Genomic DNA, 19,616 nt, shown 5'->3' on the forward strand with positions numbered 1-19,616 from the left:
TTGTGAATTTAATTGAACCCTCTCTTTTATTAGAACCAGCTTTCAGGAGCAGGATTACCAAATCAGAAGGTTGCAGTTGTTTGTTTTTTTTATAGAGGTTGCTAAGTGTTATATTTTAGCTCCCTGAACTATATCCTCTTGGAATAGTTCACTAGTATGTGTCCACTATTAAGTTTTTGTTCCTCCTGTTTATAAAAAATGGGGGCGAGGGAGTATAACTTCTAAGATTAAACAAATTTTTGAATGGCATACTATTTAACTAGCCAGTTGTTTAATACCTTTTTTCCCCCTTAATCTCTATAAGACAAAACACAGGTAATATTCCTACAGTTATGTATCTTCTTTCCCCTTCACTTATATGACTTTGGTATTTTGATGTGTTTTGGGCTTCACTTTCTTTGGGGCTCATGTTAAGACTCTTAAGTATTTCATGTTTATTCAGAATTACCAGTGTGGCCTGAACTATATTTAATTCCTGCAAATGTGGACTGTTACGTCAGTGGTATTCACAGCAGTCTATATTCTTTCGCATTCAGATGTTTAATAAATTTTACAGAGCCCTGGATTATTAATATATAAGTTGAATTACAAAATTCGATAAGTAATTAAATTACTTTACATAAATCTGACTGAGTGGTTTTTAAAAGAAGAAAAATTATTATCTCATAAAAGTAAAAGTCCAGAAGCAGAGAAATTCCAGTTAGGTTATATCAAGAAATTTCTTTTCACCTTTCTTCTCTTCTTTCCTTGGTGTATCAGCTTTTTTCTCAGGTAGCTCATAACGTGGTTGCAGCATGAGTGCAGCAATTCCATGTACCACATGCATATACAAAAACCAGCAAAGGAATAAGAGACAGTCCCCTTTTGTGAGTCTCTCTTAGGAAAGAGAAAACCTTTCCCAGAAGATTCCCTTCATGTCTTTTTGGCCACAACTGTCATACACCTAGCCTAAAGTAATCCCTGGTGAGAGGAATGGGGCCATCATGACTGACTTATTAGATCAATTAGAAATTGCCTTTTAGAGCTGGCGTGGGGCCAGCCTTCCATAAAAATACATTCCAGTGCCCAGGAAGGTAGATCGTTTTGAGAGGAGAAATAGGTTTTTGTTAGAAAAGAGGAAGGAGGAGGAAAAAAAATTAATCAGACAACCAAGCATGTATATTGCATTAGATTATTTAATAAAAGATTTTAGAACAATTAGTTTTTCACTTGGTCTTATGTTACACACATCAATAAGATTAAATTGGTTCATAGAATTGTTCAAATAATTTTTTATCTTTTTTTTTTTTTTTTTTTTGGTCTGCTTATAATATCACTTACTGAGAGAGGAGTGTAAATATCTCCAGCTATAATTGTGGCCTTGTGCATTTCTCTTTTTAACACTGTCATTTTTTATTTTTTGTATTTTGAGCTGCTATTAGGTAGATGCATGCACATTTAGGATTGTTGTTCCTTTTTTTTTTTTTTAATGTTTATTTAAAGAAACATTTGAGAGAGAGTGAGCAGGGTAGGGGCAGAGAGAGAAGGGGACAGAGGATCTGAAGCAGGCTCTGCACTGACAGCAGTGAGCCCAAAGTGGAGCCTGAACTCACAAACTGTGAGATCATGACCTGAGCCAAAGCCAGCTGCTCAACTGACAGAGCCACCCAGGCGCCCCAGGATTGTTCTCTTTCTTAAAAAAAAATTTTATTATTGAAGTGTAGTTGACTTTGGTATCTTGATGAAATGACCTTCTTTTTATTATAAAGCATTGCTCTTTTTCTCTGGTAATACCTCTTGTTTTGATGTCTACCTTTTCTGTAGCCACTCCAGGTTTCTTATAATTAGTGTTTGCACAATATATCTTTTTTCATCCTTTTACTTTTAACCCATCCGCCCTTTGCATTTAAAATGCATCTCTTGGAGTGCCTGGGTTGGCTCAGCTGGTTAAGTGTCCTACTCTTGATTTCAGTTCAGGTTGTGATCTCACACTTGGTGGGATCCAGCCCTGCATCGGGCTCTGCTGACAGTGTGGAGCTTGCTTGGAATTCTCTCCCTCTCTCTCTCTGCTCCTGTCCTGCTCACACACACTCTCTTGTGCGTGCGCGCGCGCACTCTCTCTCTCTCTCTCAAAATTAAACATATAAAAAATAAATAAAATGCATCTCATGAACATTGTATAGTTGTCTTTTTTTTAAATCCAATTTGGCCATCTCTGCCTTTTAATTGAATTATTTAGTCCATTTACATTTAATGTAATTATCAATATGATTGAGTTCAAGTCTACTATCTTGGTAATTGTTTTTTATTCATCCTCTGTTCTTTGTTTCCTTTTCCCTTTTTTCTCATCTTTTAGATTTATTGATTTTTTTTTTTTAAAAAGGATTCCATTTTATGTCCTCTGTTGGCTTCTTAAATATACATGTGTGTATATTTACTTTTTTTAATATATACTTTTTAAATGGTTTCTCTAGAGTTGGGTCTCAACCTCCACCTATGGACATTTTGGACCAGATAATTCTTTGCTATGAAAGGCTGACCTGTACATTAGAGGATGTTTAACAGCATTTCTGACCTCTGCTTACTAGATACTAAGCACACCCCCTGTCATGACCGTGAAAAGTGTCTTTAGTAATTGCCAGCTTTGGGGGTAGGAGGGGGCAGGCTGCCCTTAGTTGAGAACTGAGCTCTAGAGCTTACAATATGGATTTTTAATTTATAACAGCCTGTCTTCAGGTAATATACCACTTCCCATATTGTATTAGAATCTTAGAATAGTATACTTTTTTTTCTCTCTCATACTGTGCTATGGTTGTCCTATATTTAAATTCTATATGTTATAAGCCCCAGATTGCATTGTTGACTATTTTTGCTTTAAACAATTTTCTTTTAAAGAAATTACATACAAGGAGTAAAAAGTCTTTTATATTTAGCAAGCGCATCTTGTACTTTTCCTACTCTAGCCCTAGGTGAGCCATTTTTCCAAGGAACCGTGATTCCTCTTCATGGAAAGTGATAATTAGAAGCTAAAATCTCGGTGCTAGATATGCTACTACTATGTTGTGTGTGTGTGCAAGTATGGGCATGCGTGTATGTGTACACGTGCAAAAGCACCTGTGTGTACATTTATATTCACACTCACATGTTTACATCTATATTTATTTCTATATATGGAAAACTATGGGTTCATATTGCTATGTCTAATTTTAATTAAACAACTGTAGTTTTCTCCATTCCCTTCTTTGATAGTAAAAAACCTAATTTCTATTATCTTTCATATATGTACTTATTTTGTCAGTTTCCCAGTATGCAGCCAGTCTGTCATTGCTGTTACTGCCCCCACCTCTATGCTTTTGCATATGCCTTCCTATCTGCACTCAGGCTCTGACATTCTGCAAAGTCCTGCATCACCACACCTGTTTTTGACACCCTGCCCATGTCACCCTTTTGCATGGATGCCACTCTCACCCTACTTAACTGACACCTAAGGCAGGCTGACACCTATGGCAGGCTGCCCTCCCATCCAGAAGACCTTTTCACTTAGTTTGGGTTCTGACCTTACCTTAGCCACCCCTTCCTGTGGACATTCTGCTCAAGCTTTGAGACTATTAGGTGGCTCACACTCATGGAACCCCTCTGTATCTTACTTGGGCTCTAAAGCTATATGCATGGTATCCCCTGAGTTTCCCCAGCATTGACACCCTCCTCATCCTATTGACTTCCATGCTAGTCCAGTTTCTGCAATGGGCTCTGACATTTCATGCTAAGCCACTCTTCTGCTTAGCTGCGTTGTACCAGCTGATGGCTTTAGCACTGAATTGTTTGGAAAGCAAGGACAAAATGAAGAGAATTTTCTACTTGTTAAAACAAAAATAGCATTTATTACAGTTTGTAATGGTAAATCTGTATAATCATTTGATTATCTTCTCTGTAACCTTTCTGAAGGTAGGGACTGTTTCATGGATACAATTTAGTTTCCCGAAGATCTACCATAAGGTATATGCTCAGTAAGTTTTTACTGAATGAACACATACTCAGAGAGTTTAAGTACTTTAATCAGATCATACAGCTGTTAATGTGTTTGTGAGTTGAAGGTACAATGTGAACATAATTCTCTGATTCTAAAGTTATCCTGACTACTTTTATACCAGATACTTTTACCATAAAAAACTATATGGAGAACATAGGGAGTTTCTCATGTGCACAATTTACCACAGTTAATACAAGAGTTCATTATAAATTCAATATAAAGGTTAGAGCTTTTAAAAATAGTATCTATCACTCATGTAAAACATTATGCTCCTTGAATCATAAAATGTTGGTGCTGAATGGGGCTCCAGAGATAATCTAGTTCAGCACAACTAAGCAGTATAACACACATATGTCACCAAAATATTAGTATTTGGGGATGGATAGGGTTGAGTGAGGTGGGAGAATGTGTAAGTAATGTGGTTAAGCCCTCCAGGGAATTCTAATTACACCTTTTGCCTGTCAGTCCTTAATCTGTGATTTTACCTGATATGCACAGCAACAGTCTCCTGCTTGGAGACTTGTAGGGCAATTCAACAAATGGGGGAAGCTGAGGTCCTAGGAGTCAGAATCACTTTTCAAGGTATCTTTTCTGTCTTTATCATTCTCCACAAGCATTTTACATAAGAATGTGGTATTTAAAATTTTTTCTGTAATACAAAGTAATTGTCATGTTGGGGGTGTGAAAGAAGGTGTGAAATAGCCTAAGAATTTGATAATTCGGCTATTTGTGAGTTTCATTTCATTCCAGCAGTGCTCAAAAAGTTGATATGACGAGTTATATTCCAGGTCATTAGGAAAATTAATTCATTTACAGATAAAAGTCCTGTTGAGTTGTTGAAGAATTATAAGAAAATTACTGATTACTGGTACTCCTTACCTATGCATACTGCTAATATTAGCATTATACTAAGAAGCAATGTCTTACTACCTTATATCAATCAGAATTTTGTTGCTGTGTTAAGAAATCTACCCCTGAAATCGTTGTTGCGCTATACGCTAACTTGGATGTAAATTAAAAAAAAAAAAAAAAAAAAAAAAAAAAATTAAATAATAAATAAATGTGAAAAAAAAGATTTTTTTTTCTGTGGATATATTGAGTACGCCCACTTGTAATTTTCACAGATTATTTAATGACAGTTCTCAAGAAATGACTTTAATTTATAGATTATCAGAAATGAGACCTAGAAAAACTACTTTGTCATGCTGAAAAGTTCAAAAGATGAATGTTTCAGTGTGAGATATTTTCTCATGTCTTGTTTAAATTGACTTACCAGAACTTGAAAAGTAATATTTAAAAAAAATGTATTACAAATAAAATTCAAAACTTAGTTTGACTTATTCTTTTATTATTCACATTAAGAACCTGTATTTTCTAACAGAAAATTTCCTGAGAGACATGTGTGAATATCCTTCCTTATTCTGTGTTTCTTTCATTCTAACTGTCCACCAAGGGAAATCAGTTTTTTTGAGTGTGAGAGCAATCATGCCTCCCTTGCAAGGTTTGAGGACTGTACAGTGAATATATAAAATACCATATGTTATATATGACATTTAATAGGTGCTTAATAAGTCATTGTTTTTATCAATTTACCTAGTATAAGAAGTATCTTAGTGGCGCCTGGGTGGCTCAGTCGGTTGAGGGTCCAACTTCAGCTCAGGTCATGATCTCACAGTTCGTGAGTTCGAGCCCCGCGTCGGGCTCTGTGCTGACAGCTCAGAGCCTGGAGCCTGCTTCAGATTCTGTGTCTCCTCTTCTCTGTCCCTCCCCCTTGCCCATGCTCTGTCTCTCTCTCAAAAATAAATAAACATTAAAAAAAATTTTTTTTAAATGTATTAAAAAATTTTTTAAAAAGAAGTATCTTTAAGTATGCTTTACTGTTAAATAAGTTCTTTTCCCCTTACTCTTCTACAGGCGTATCTACATCAGCGATCAAAATGGCATCGACCAGACTTCCTTCCCCCAAAAGTTTAGTGGGTGCCCCAACTCAGATTCTTGCACAGTTTCCTAAACAGCATCAACAGTCTCCTAAGCAGCAGTTACATCAAGTGCAGCAACAGACCCAGCAGCAGGTGGCCCAGCCTGCTCCAGTATCTCATCAGCAACAGCCTCAGCAGTCTCCTTTGCCACCTGGTATCAAGCCTACCATTCAAATCAAACAGGAGTCAGGTAACTGGAAAATGTTTACAATATGTAATTCTTCCCCAATCGCTACTTCTCTGAAGACTGCTCGTTTACATGGATATAGTTTCCTCAAGCCCCAGAATTTTAATTCTAAAATATATTTTGAGAGCCTCCTGTTGGAAATACATATGTAGAAAGAATTGGAGCTTGGGAATAGAAATGAGAAAAAAAAGCAGTTTGCTCAGCCGTAGCAGTTATTTCCCCTGGACTCTCCAGGGAGATAAAGAAGCTGAGGAAACAACCCAGTTTTTAGAATTATACTCTGGATGCATTGGGATTATAGAAAGTAGGCAGTTGAAAAATTAGTCTGGAGAGTTCTGTGTTAGAATGCCATTTTATGAATTTGGCATAAAATTGTACAAGCAGAGGTGCTGAGATTGTAGGACATTGTGTACAGAGAAGAAGTTTGTGGTTTGTGGAATAACAGTTTAGCAGTTTACTGAAAGCATCTCCAGGGCAGTGGGAACTCAGAAGTAAGAATCAATTATTTGAAGTTATTGAATCATAAAAGTATTGAATAAAAAGGCAGGTAGGGTGGAGGCTCAAACACAGGGAAATTAAAAAGACTGTTAATAGGTACATCTTTAAGAAATGAAAGTGGATGGTTTTTTTTCCCTCTAATGAATCTGGACTTTATTTGGTGGTAGAAGAAGCATTTGGAAGATGCCAACATTTTCAGCTTTGTTTTGGTTTTTGATGGGAATATTTTATTAGTTTTTGAGATATAATTGACATACAACATTGTATTACTTATAGATATACAACATAATGATTTATTTATATATTTCAAAGTGATTACAATGAATTTAGTTAACATCCATTATCAAACATAGTTACGCATTTTTTTCTTGTGATGAGAACTTTTAAGATTTATTCTCTAAGCAACTTTCAAATACAGTACAGTTACTACGGTATAGTTACTGCAGTAACTATAGTATTGTTAACTACAGTCACCATACGGTATGTTACATCCTCAGGATTTATTTACCTTATAACTGGAAGCTTAGACCTTTTGACTACATTTTGGCCAACTTTCCACCCCCTGCCTCTGGCAATCACCAATATTCTTTATATGTATGAATCCATTTTTTTTTAAAGATTCTACATATAAGTAAGATCATGCAGTGTGTGTCTTTCTGTGTCTTATTTCACTTAGCATAATGCCCTCAAAGTCCATCCATGTTGTTGCAAGTGGCGGGATTTCTTTTTTTTTAAGTTTTTATTATTATTATTATTTTTTTTTTTTTTTTTTAAATTTTTTTTTTTTCAACATTTATTTATTTTTGGGACAGAGAGAGACAGAGCATGAACGGGGGAGGGGCAGAGAGAGAGGGAGACACAGAATCGGAAACAGGCTCCAGGCTCTGAGCCATCAGCCCAGAGCCTGACGCGGGGCTCGAACTCACGGACCGCAAGATCGTGACCTGGCTGAAGTCGGACGCTTAACCGACTGCGCCACCCAGGCGCCCCTTATTATTATTTTTAAAGAGGTTTTATGTTTTTTTTTATTTTAAAGTGTATTTATTTATTCTGAGAGAGAGAGAAAAAGAGATAGCAGGGACAGGCACAGAGAGAGGGAGAGAGAGAATCCCAAGCAGGTTCCTCACTGTCAGCATAGAGCCCGACAAGGGGCTCAATCTCATGAACAACGATGTCATGACCTGAGCTGAAATCAAGAGTCAGATGCTTAACTGAGCCACCCAGGTGCCCTCTTTAAGTTTTTATTTTAACTCCAGTTAGTTAGCATACAGTGCAATATTAGTTTCAGGTCTACAATATGGTGATTCTACAGTTCCATACATCACCCAGTGCTTATCACAGCAAGTGTACTCTTTAATCTCCAACATCTATTTAACCCATCCACCTACCCTCCCTCCGCTGTGGTAACCATCAGTTTGTTCTCTATAATGAACAGTCTGTTTCTTAGTTTGTCTTTTTCCCTTTATTGATTTGTTTCTTAAATTCCACATTTCAGTGAAATCATACAGCATTTATCTTTCTCCACTAACTTATTTTGTTAAGCATTATATTTTCTAGCTCCATCCATGTTGTAAATGCAAGAGTTCATTCTTCTTTATGGCTGGATAATATTCCTGTGTGTGTGTGTGTGTGTGTGTGTGTGTGTGTGTGTGTGTGTGTATGTTTGTACACTTCCTTCATCCATTCATGTATCCACATTTCAGTGAAATCATACAGCATTTATCTTTCTCCAACTAACTTATTTTGTTTAGCATTATATTTCCTAGCTCCATCCATGTTGTAAATGCAAGAGTTCATTCTTCTTTATGGCTGGATAATATTAGTGTGTGTGTGTGTGTGTGTGTGTGTGTGTGTGTGTGTGTGTGTGTTTGTACACTTCCTTCATCCATTCATGTATCAGTGGACACTTGGGCTGCTTCCACAGTTACGGAAAATAATACTGCAGTAAACATGGGAGGGAGTGCATGTATCCTTTTACAGTTAGGATTTTGTATTCTTTGGTTAAAAACCCCCAGTAGTGTGATTACTAGACCCTAGGGTTCTTTTTTTTATTTTCTTCTTTTAATTTTTTAGTTCTTTTTTTAATTTTTTGAGGAACTCGCATACTGTTTTCCACAGTGGCTGCACCAGTTTGCATTCCTACCAGTAGTGCACAAAAGTTCTTTTTTCCACATCCTCACCAACAGTTGGTGTTTCTTGCGTTTTTAGTTTAGCCATTCTGACAAGCATGAGGTGATACCTCATTGTAGTGAGGAGATATTTCATTTCCCTGATGATAAGTGACGATGAGCATCTTTTCATGTGTCTGTTGGCTGTCTGGATATCTTTGGAGAAGTGTTCATGTCTTCTGCCCATTTTTTAATTGGATTATTTGATTTTTGGGTACTGAGTTTTAGAACTTCTTTATATATTTTGGATATTAACCCTTTATCAGATATGTCATTTGCAAATATCTTCTCTCATTCTGTAGGCCGCCTTTTAGTTTTGTTGTTTCCTTCACTGTGCAGAAGCTTTTTAATTTGATGTAGTCCCCAAGTTTATTTTTACTTTTGTTTCCGTTGCCTCAGGGGACCTATCTAGAAAAAAGTTGCTACAGCTGATGTCAAAGAAGTTGCTGCCTATGTTCCCTTCTAGGATTTTTATGGTTTCAGTTGTCACATTTAGGTCCTCAATTTGTTTCAATTTATTTTTGTGTATGATTTAAGAATGTGGTCCAGTTTTATTCTTTTGCATGTTCCTGTCCAGTTTTCCCAATACCATTTGTGGAAGAGACTTTTTTCTCATTGGATATTCTTTCCTTCTTTGCCAAAGATTGATTGGCCATATAATTGTGGGTTTATTTTGGAGTTTTCTATTCTGTTCCATTGATCTATGTGTCTCTATTGTGCCAGTACTATACTGTTTTGATAACTACAGTTTTGTAATATAACTTGAGTTATGAATTCATTGTGAAGCCTCTGGCTTTGCTTTTTTTTCCTTTTCAAGACTACTTTGGCTATTAGGAATCTTTTGTGGTTCTATACAGATTTTAGGATTGTTCTAGTTCTGTGAAAAATGCTGTTGGTATTTTGATAGGGATTGCATTAAATGTGCAGATTGCTATGAGTAGTAAAGACATTTTAGCAATATTTGTTCTTTCTTTTTTTTTTTTTTTAATTTTTTTTTTTTTTTTTTTTCCCAACGTTTATTTTTGGGACAGAGAGAGACAGAGCATGAACAGGGGAGGGGCAGAGAGAGAGGGAGACACAGAATCGGAAACAGGCTCCAGGCTCTGAGCCATCAGCCCAGAGCCCGACGCGGGGCTCGAACTCACGGACCGCGAGATCGTGACCTGGCTGAAGTCGGATGCTTAACCGACTGCGCCACCCAGGCGCCCCAATATTTGTTCTTTCAATCCATGAGCATGGAATGTCTTTCCATTTCTTTGTGTCTTCAGTTTCTTTCATCAGTGTTTTATGTTTTCAGAGTATAGGTCTTTCACCTCTTTGGGTAGGTTTGTTGCTAGTTATCTTACTGTTTTTGGTGAAATTATAAATGAGATTGTTCTGTTAATTTCTTTTTCTGCAGCTTCATTATTGGTATTTAGAAATGCAACAGATTTTTATAAACTGATTTTGTATCCTGTGACTGTACTGAATTTGTTTATCAGTTCTAGCTGTTGTTTTGGTGCAGTTTTTCAGAGGGTCATGTCATCTGCGCATAATGAAAGTTTGACTTCTTTCTTACCGATTTAGATACCTTTTATTTCTTTTTGTTGTCTAATTGCTGTGGCTACGACTTCCAGTATTATGTTGAATAAAAGTGGGGAGAGTGGACATCCTTGTCTTGTTCCTGACCTTACAGGGAAAGCTTTCAGTTTTTCCCCACTGAGGATGATGTTCGCTGTGGGTTTTTCACATAATGGCCTTTATTATGCCGAGGGCTTTTATCATGAATGGATGGTGTGCTTTTTCTGCATCTTTGAGATGATTATATGGTTCTTATCCTTTCTCTTATTGATGTGATGTATCACATTGGTTTGCGAATGTTGAATTACTCTGGCATCCCAGGGAATAAATCTCACTTAATGGTGGTGAATGACTTTTTTAATGTATTGTTGGATTCAGTTTGCTAGTATTTTATTGAGGATTTTTGCATCCATGTTCATCAGAATTTTTTTTCTGGTGTCTTTGTCTGGTTTTGGTATCAGGGTAATGCTTATCTTATTCCAAAAATGAATTTGTAATCATCTCTTTGAATAGGAGTGGTGGGAGATACTAAAAAATTTCTGGGGAGCAAGGTATGGTTAATTATACAAAATCTAGTATAGCTAATAAAAGCTGTAAGATATTATATATTATGTTGTTTGGATTCTCTTACTTCATGTAAAAATGCTTTTAATATAAAAGCTTTTCTAGAGTGACTCAAACCTTGGTCTTTTAACCCTATTTTCCCCGTGAGTCTTCAGTTCCTCAGTTGTGGAGTCTTATGCCATGACTGCTTTAAGAAATCTAACCAACATAGTTATAGGAGGAATGTGTTATTAACAAAATCCCAATAATAGCTCTGGGTTGTTCACTCATAATAGATTTTGATTCAGTCCAGTTTGTTAATTTTTCCTTTTATGGATTATGTTTTTGGTATCAACTCAAAGAACTTTGCCTAGTTCTAGGTTTTAACATTTTTCTATTTTTTTCTCTAAGAGTCACATAGTTTTATTTTTTATATTTAAATCATGATCTATTTTGAGTTAATTTTTGTATAAAGTGTGGGGTTTAGATAAGGTTATTTTTTTGCCTGTGGGTATAATTGCTTTAGCACCCTTTGTTGAAAAGGCTCTCAAAACTCTTGTTTTGCAAAGCGTCTTTGTTAGAAATCAGTTTGGCATATGTGTAGGTTTATTTCTAGGTACTCCATTTGTTCCATTGATCTTTGTGTTTATCTCTCTTACTATAGCTATATAGTAAGCTGTAACGTATATAGAGTGATTTCTTCCACTTTATCTTTCTATTTCAAAATTATTCTAGCTATGCTAGTTTTATTGCCTTTCTATATAAATTTAAGATTAAATGTTCCCGTGTGTACTAAAACCTTACTGGGATTTTCCTAGAAATTCCATTAAACCTGTAGATCAGTTTGGGAAGAATTGAAATCGTGTTGAGTTGTCCAGTTCATGAACAGTGTGTCTCTCCATTTCTTTAGGTCTTCTTTCACTTCTTTCATCAGTGTTTTACAGTACAGTACAAATTTTGTACGTGTTTTGTTTTATACTTAAGTATTTCATCTTCTCAGTGTTGTTTTATTTTCATTTCTCATATCGAGCATGAAACAACTGTATGTTTCAACTATTTATATGTTTTTGTGTACAGTCTGTATTCATTCATTCATACCACTACTGTGGTATTTTTCTCATCAATTTCTGGGAATTTTATTAGGGTAATTAGCAAGACTTTTGTGTGTTTCATGACTTGCAGAGATTTTCTTCCAAGTTTGTCTGTCTGTTGACTTTATTTGTGGGGACATCTGTGTAGATCTTTTTTGTTTCTATATAGTTGAATTTATCTGTGTAATCTTTACCGCTTCTAGATTTTTAGTCACAGGTCACATTTTTCATATTTAAATATTTTGGAATTTATCCTAGTATGAGGTATTAATAATACAATGTATTGGTAGTCTTGGGAAGTTGGTCTGTAGTTTTATTTTTGCGTTCAGTCTTTATTAGGCTTTAGTTTAATGTTATGTGTGTTTTCAAGAAAGAATGATGTTTTCCTTTTTAAAAATACTCTGGAATTTTTAAAAGCAGCTTTATTGAGATATAATTCACATACCATTGAAATAACCCATTCAGAGTAAGGTATTTTAGTATAGTCAAAGATATGTGTGACCATCACTACAGTTGATTTTAGAACAGTTTCATCACTTCGAAAAGAAACTCTGTAACCTTTAGCTATCATTCATTACTCCCTAAGGCAACCTCTCCAGCTCTAAACAACCACTAATCTACTATCTCTAGATTTCTGTATTCTAGATTTTCATATAAATGGTCTCCTATAATATGTGGCCTCGTGTGACTGGTTTCTTTCACTTAACAATGTTTTCAAGATTCACACATGTTTATTAGTACTTCATTCCTTTTTATGGCCAAATAATATTTCCCGTTTTGTTTATCCATTTGTCCATCGATATACATTTGGATTTTTTCCGCCTGTTGGCTGTTAAGAATAATTCTGTGGAAAACATTCGTGTATAAGTTTTTAGGTATTCAATTCTCTTGTGTATATACCTTGGAGAGGGATTGCCCGGTTGTATGGTAACTCTATGTATAATTGTTTGAGAAGCTACAGACTGTTTCCCAAAATGACTACCCCATTTTACATTTCCACCATTAGTGTATGAGGGTTTCAATTTCTCTGCATCTTTTCCAATACTTGTTATTCTCTGACTTTAAGATTCTAGCCCTCTTAATTTGTGTGAAGTGGTATTTCATTGTGGTTTTGATTCGCATTTCTTTGATGACTAATAATGTCAAGCATCTTTTCCTGTGCATATTGGCCCTTTATCCTCCTTGAAGGAAGGAAGGAAAGAAAGAAAGAAAAAAGAAAGAAAATGGAAGGGAGGGAGGAAAGAAAGAAAGAAAGATTTACATCCTTTGCCCACTTTTTTTTTTTTAATGTTTATGTATTTTGACAGAGAGAGAAAACACGTGTGTGCGCATGTCAGGGATGGGTAAGAGAGAGCGAGAGAGAAAATCCCAACCAGGCTCCACATTGTCAGCACAGAGCCTGACAGAGGGCTTCATTCCACAAACCTTGAGATCATGACCTGAGCTGAAATCAAGAGTCAGACACTCAACCAGCAGAGCCATCCAGGCGCCCCTCTTTACCCACTTTTAAATTGAGTTATTTGTCTTTTTATCATTGAGTTGTAAAGAGTTTTTTTTCAGTTTACATATATTAGATATTAAACCCTTGTTATTTATATGATTTGCAAATATTTCCTGCCATTGTTTTTTGTTGTCTTTTCACTTTCTTGATGATTGCCCTATGAAGTACAAGTTCTTTAAGTATTTAAAATTTTTCTTTTTATGTTTTTATTTTTGAGAGAGAGACACACAGTGAGAGCGGGGGAGGGGCAGAGAGAGCCGGACACAGAATCTGAAGCAGGCTCCAGGCTCTAAGCTGTCAGCTGTCAGCACAGAGCCTGATGCGGGGCTCAAACTCAGACTGCGAGATCATAACCTGAGCCAAAGTTGGACGCCCAACCGACTGAGCCACCCAGGCACCCCTTTTTTTAAGTATTTACAAAAAAATTTTTTAAATGTTTATTTTTGAGAGAGACAGAGCATGAGCTGGAGAGGGTCAGAGAGAGAGGAAGACACAGAATCTGAAGCAGGCTCCAGGCTCTGAGCTGTCAGCACAGAGCGCGACACAGGGTTCCAACTCAGGAGCTGTGAGATCATGACCTGAGCTGAAGTTGGACGCTTAACCAACTGAGCCACTCAGGGGTCCCTGAAGCACGAGTTTTTAGTTTTGGTGAGGTCCACTTTATTTTTAATGTTGTTTGTGCTTTTGGTGTCGTATTTAAGAATCTTTTACCAAACCTTTGATCATAAAGATTTATCTCTGTATCTTTTTCTAAGTGTTTGATAGTTTAACCTCTTAACTTTAGGTCTTTGATCCATTTTGAGTCAATTTTGTTATGATGTAAGCCTCCCATTTTCATTCTTTAGCATATGGCTATCCATTTGTTCCAGTACCATTTGTTGAAAAGACCATTTCGCCCCCATTGAATGGTTCTGGCACCCATTTGAAAATCAGTTGACCACTGTGTCGGTTTTTTCTGTACTTTCAATTCTGTTCCATTAATTTGTATGTCTTTGCATATGCCAGTCACAGTTTTGGTTACTATTGATTTGTAATAAGTTTTGAAACCAGGAAGTGTCATTACTATTATTTTGTTCTATTTTTTAAAGATTGTTTTGACTATTTGGGTCCCTTATAATTCCACGTGAATTTTGGAATTCAGCTTATCAGTTTCTATAAAGAAGTCCAATGAGATTCTGATAGGGATTGCATTGAATGTATAGGTCAGTTTAAGAGTATTACCATCTTAATGATGTGTTAAATCTTTTGATCCACGGACACGAGATGTTTTCCCATTTATTTAGACTGTCTTTATTTCAACAATGTTGTGTGGTTTTTAGAGTATAAACTTGGCACTTCTTTTGTTAAAATTATTCCTAAGCATTTTTTTTAAGCTATTGTAAATGGAATTGTTAATTTCATTTTTTGGATTGTTCATTGGTAATTTATATAAATGCAACTGATTTTTCTGTTGATTTGATATCCTGCACCTTTGCTGAACTCATTATTTAGTTCTAATAGTTGTAGGTAAATTTCTTAGGATTTGCTATATAAACGATCATGTCATCTACATAGAGATGATTGCTGCTGTTACAGTCTGGATGCCTTGTATTTCTTTTTCTTCTTAATTTCCCTCATTAGAGCCTCTAGTAAAATAGCTTTCAAGAGTGGACATCATTGTTTTGTTTCTTTTTCCTCCTTTTTATTTTTATTTTTATTTTTTTTAATTTTTTTTTTCAACGTTTATTTATTTTTGGGACAGAGAGAGACAGAGCATGAACGGGCGAGGGGCAGAGAGAGAGGGAGACACAGAATCGGAAACAGGCTCCAGGCTCTGAGCCATCAGCCCAGAGCCTGACGCGGGGCTCGAACTCACAGACCGCGAGATCGTGACCTGGCTGAAGTCGGACGCTCAACCAACTGCGCCACCCAGGCGCCCCTTTTTCCTCCTTTTTATAAGGAACTTCCTTTAGAATCTGTTGTAAGGCAACACACTGTTGCTGGCAACAAATTCTCTCCATTTTTGTTTATCTGGTAAAGACTTTATTTTGACTGCATTTCTGAAAGATAGCTTTGCTGATTATTGGATTCTTGTTTGTTTTTTTTGTTGTTTAATGTTTATTTTGAGGGAGAGAGAGAAAGTGCACAAGGCGGGGGGGGGGGATTGAGAGAGAGGGAGAGAGGGAGAGAATCCCAAACAGAATCCATGCTCAGCACAGAGACCAGTGAGGGGCTTGATCTCATGAATCGTGAGATCATGACCTGAGCTGAAATCAAGAGTTAGCCGCTCAACCAACTGAGCCACCCAGGCACTCCTGATTGTGGCTTCTTTGAAGGAATAGTTCCGAGGGTCTACTTTTAGTATTTGTTCTGACCATAGGAGGGTTCCTCTCAGCTTATTTATGTCTCAGTTCTCTCCTGTAAGCTGTCTGGCCTATTATCTAGGTTGTATTTTTATTAAATCCAGAAATCTTCCAGTTGCCTTTCATCACATCCTCCACAGTTCTCAAGAGCTTGAACTTCTCCATGCTCTATTGCAAATGAAATCAGTTCCTTTGGGAAGAGATTACAAACTGTTAATTACCTGTTTCTACCCTCAGATAGCTCTGGAGCTCTGGGGGTAATAAGGTCAATGGCAAGCCTCTCTCTGAATGACACCCCTGCTCTAGAAGCTGAGCACTCAATGAAGGCAAGAGTGGGAGGCTGGGCAGGAGCCTGTTATCCTCTTGGCTTGCTTCTCTTGCTGGTGGAACCACCACCTCACAAGGCAGGGCAATTGTGATCAGGACTCCAGTTTTCTCAGTGGCATTGTGTCCAAGGTATAGCCTTTGTTCCACAAATTGGGGGATTGTCAGAAGAAGGGAACGCCCATCTCTTGACATCACTTGCCTGGGACTTAGCAATATGTACCTGGGGCCAGGATGAGGTAAGCTGAAGTCCTGCTGCTCCTCAGAAGAAAGCCCTCCAAAAGGGAGCTTCAGTGAAAGGAAACTTTGTGTTCTGCAGTCAAGGCAAGTCAAGTTCTCTCCTCTGGAGAGGAGTCTTTGCCTCACTCATAGTGGGTAACAAGGAATAGATCTTGGTTTAAAAACCACAGATCTCTCCTTTCTTACTGAATTTTTCTACATGTTGAATAGATGTTTCTTCTTTTGTCCTTGGGACTGTTTCCAGAGCTTTTCATTGGTTATCATTTTACTGGTTCCATTAGGTGAGCAGATTAGCAGAGCTAATCTAGTTTTAGGTGTACAATGTAATGATTTGATATATGTATATATTATAAAATATTATCCCAACAAATTGAGTTAACATCTAATTTTTTTTTTTTTTCCTGAGGATGAGAACTTTGAAGAGGAATGGTTTTAAATACATTGTAATTACCTTCTTTTTACAGGACTGTAGAATTGTCTTGTGAAATTGTCTGGGCCTCCTGCTATTTAGTGGTGAAGGGGAAGGAGTTCCTAAAAATTTATTTTAAGGAAATTTGTCTGTTTAGACACTTGTCTTTTCTGAGGTCCATTTTGATAAACAATATTTTTCTAGAAAATTATCTGTTTGATCTAAATTTTCAACTTATTTACATAGGACTAAGCCATGTAATCTCTAATGATTCCATTGTGTTTTTTCTGTTATTTTGGGGGGCTTCTTTTTATGTGTCCTAAGCATTATTGTAATTCACTTATAGGGTAATACTATAAAAAATTTTTTCCATGCAACTTCACTGGTTATAATTTATTATAATAAATAATAGTTTCTTTATCTCTACAATAATAATAGTTTATTGAATTCTTGCTATGTATTAGGCACTTTATAATTTTGATTTATATACTGATATTGTCTTTATAGATGAAAAAATTGAGTTACAGAGACTAAATAATTTGCCCCCAGTTATTCCTAGGTGTCATAATTTTAACTTCTTAATTGACTACAAGAAATTTAAAATTATTTAAGGTTGTTAAATGAACAGATTTGTTTGCTTTCTCATGTCTCAATCACCATCCATAAAGTAATATAATTTTTATTTGCCAATACACTGTTGCAATACACTGTTATGTAGATTATTTCAATGAAGTTTAGCAGGGGAAAAGTGTTACCAGAATTTCCTCAGTTATTTGTACTTAAATTTGTACTTTGCATGAGAGATTCATTTTATTTTTTATTTTATTGTTTTTGAAAGATTTCTTTTCAATGGGTATTTTACATTTGGAAAGTGAATGTAACAATTATAACATTTAAATAACAATTTTGAAAAATGTAAAAAAATCCACATCACTACACTAATTGGGTTTGAAAGCTCTTTATATGACATAATCATAGACAAAAGGAAAAACCTTTTTTTTTAAAAGAAGTTGTTAATAGCTTCTATAATACCTTAATTATATTCCTGAATGAGAAATTAGGAAAGATGGGAATTTGAGGAATACAAATTGAGAGTTTCATCATTATGGAAAAAGCTTCTCTTTCGGCAAGACTGAGTGACTGTGTGTAACTGCTGCCCTCTTGGGTTGGTATAAGGAATATCTTTTCGAAAATAATTGTACTGAGATTTCCCTTTCTTCTTTCAAAGGTGTTAAAATCATCACACAACAAGTTCAGCCAAGTAAAATCTTACCTAAGCCAGTGACAGCAACTCTGCCCACCAGTAGCAATTCCCCTATTATGGTGGTTAGCAGTAATGGTGCAATTATGACAACTAAGCTGGTAACCACTCCTACTGGTAAGTTTGCTTGAGCATTAGTCCATTCATTCATCATATGTTCATTGAGTAATTTCTTTGTAGCAACAATGTGCTACACTGGGGATATAGAGATAATGAGACCATTCTTTAAGAGCTTTTCTTGACTCCCCTTTTCCCCCCAATGAAAATTAGCTCTCTCTTATTATTGTCATGGTCCTCTGTTCTTTTCCTTTATAGCACATACTACAGTTTCTAAGTACTTCACTACTTGTTTGTTGATTTGTTTACTCAATTAGACCATAAGATCCATGATAAGGGACCATCTCTGTTTTATTCACCGTATATAGAGAGAGCTGGTCTTGGAGTATGTGTTTAGTTCAGGATTTGTTGAGGGAATGGAAACACGGTCTCCTAGCCCACAAGGATCTCACTTACTCTTAAGAAGTTGAGAGTCTATTACATTGCCATGTAGTAAACATTGCTCAGACTGAGAGAAGCACAAGATGCCATGTTGCTCAGATATGGGAGCAACCAGGCTATGCCCAAGGAAGTGACAGTGTAGGACATTTTAGATAGTACCATCCTTTGTGTTCTTGAGCAGGTTACTAATCCCTGTAATCTTTTCCGTGGTCTATTTAAATGGGACAACAATACCTGTACCATAGGTTATTATAAGAATGAGAGGAAATCAGGTATGTAAAGTCCCCAGCAGAGTGCTCAATAGTAATTACTATTAATTTACATTAGAATTAGTCATTACTGTTATTTTAAATTTGTGTAACTCTTACCAGATTTTTTTGAGAAGAGCCAATATTTAGATGATAGAATCTAAAGAGTGTAAAATGGTATCTGTCTCAAGTTTATAAAGATGCCATTTATGGGCCAGGATGTAAAGGTTTGTATAGGCATTACACTTCATTTCCCTTAGACTTTAATATCTCTACTTTTAGCAGCAAAACAGACTTATGTTAAGAAACTTGCCCAAAGTCACACAACCAATAAAAGGCAGATCTGGGGTTTGAACTCAGTCAGATCTGTTTGACTCTCAGATGTGCTTTTTTTTTTTTTTTTTTAATTGTGGTATATAGAGAACATGCATGAGATTTACCATTTTAAATGAATGGTTCATTGGCATTCATTGCATTCATATTATTTTGTAACCATCCTCCCCATCTGGCTCCAGAACCTTTTCATTTTCCCAAACTGAAACTACCCATTAAACAGTAACTCTCCATCTCCCCTCCACCCACTCCCCCCTCATCCCAACAACGATTCTACTTGCTGTCTCTACAAAGCCTTGGCTTAAAAAACACTATTCTTGCATTACATTTATCATACTTCCCCCAAACCTTTTTCCCATTTGGTATAAAGATAGTAGTGTTATATATGTATGATTCTTTCCATTAGCGAAAGGTAGTGAAAAATA

At 36.2% G+C, this 19,616-nt stretch overlaps 1 protein-coding gene across 14 annotated transcripts in view; it reads left to right on the forward strand.

Annotated features, from left to right (window-relative positions):
• Positions 1-19,616, forward strand: part of EMSY (EMSY transcriptional repressor, BRCA2 interacting) — a 102,016-nt gene that overhangs the window by 35,288 nt on the left and 47,112 nt on the right. For 13 of the 14 annotated variants that reach the window (XM_086678359.1, XM_086678355.1, XM_086678354.1 and 10 more), the window contains 2 exons: positions 5,924-6,178; positions 18,080-18,229. In XM_086678359.1, the coding sequence (XP_086534485.1) occupies positions 5,924-6,178; positions 18,080-18,229 (405 nt within the window). The remainder of the gene's footprint in view (positions 1-5,923; positions 6,179-18,079; positions 18,230-19,616) is intronic. The other variant, XM_086678362.1, reaches the window with a different exon arrangement.

Source organism: Puma concolor, chromosome D1 (genome assembly GCF_028749965.1).
Source record: "Puma concolor isolate L17-30 chromosome D1, mPumCon1.1.hap2, whole genome shotgun sequence".
Classification (NCBI taxonomy): domain Eukaryota; kingdom Metazoa; phylum Chordata; class Mammalia; order Carnivora; family Felidae; genus Puma; species Puma concolor.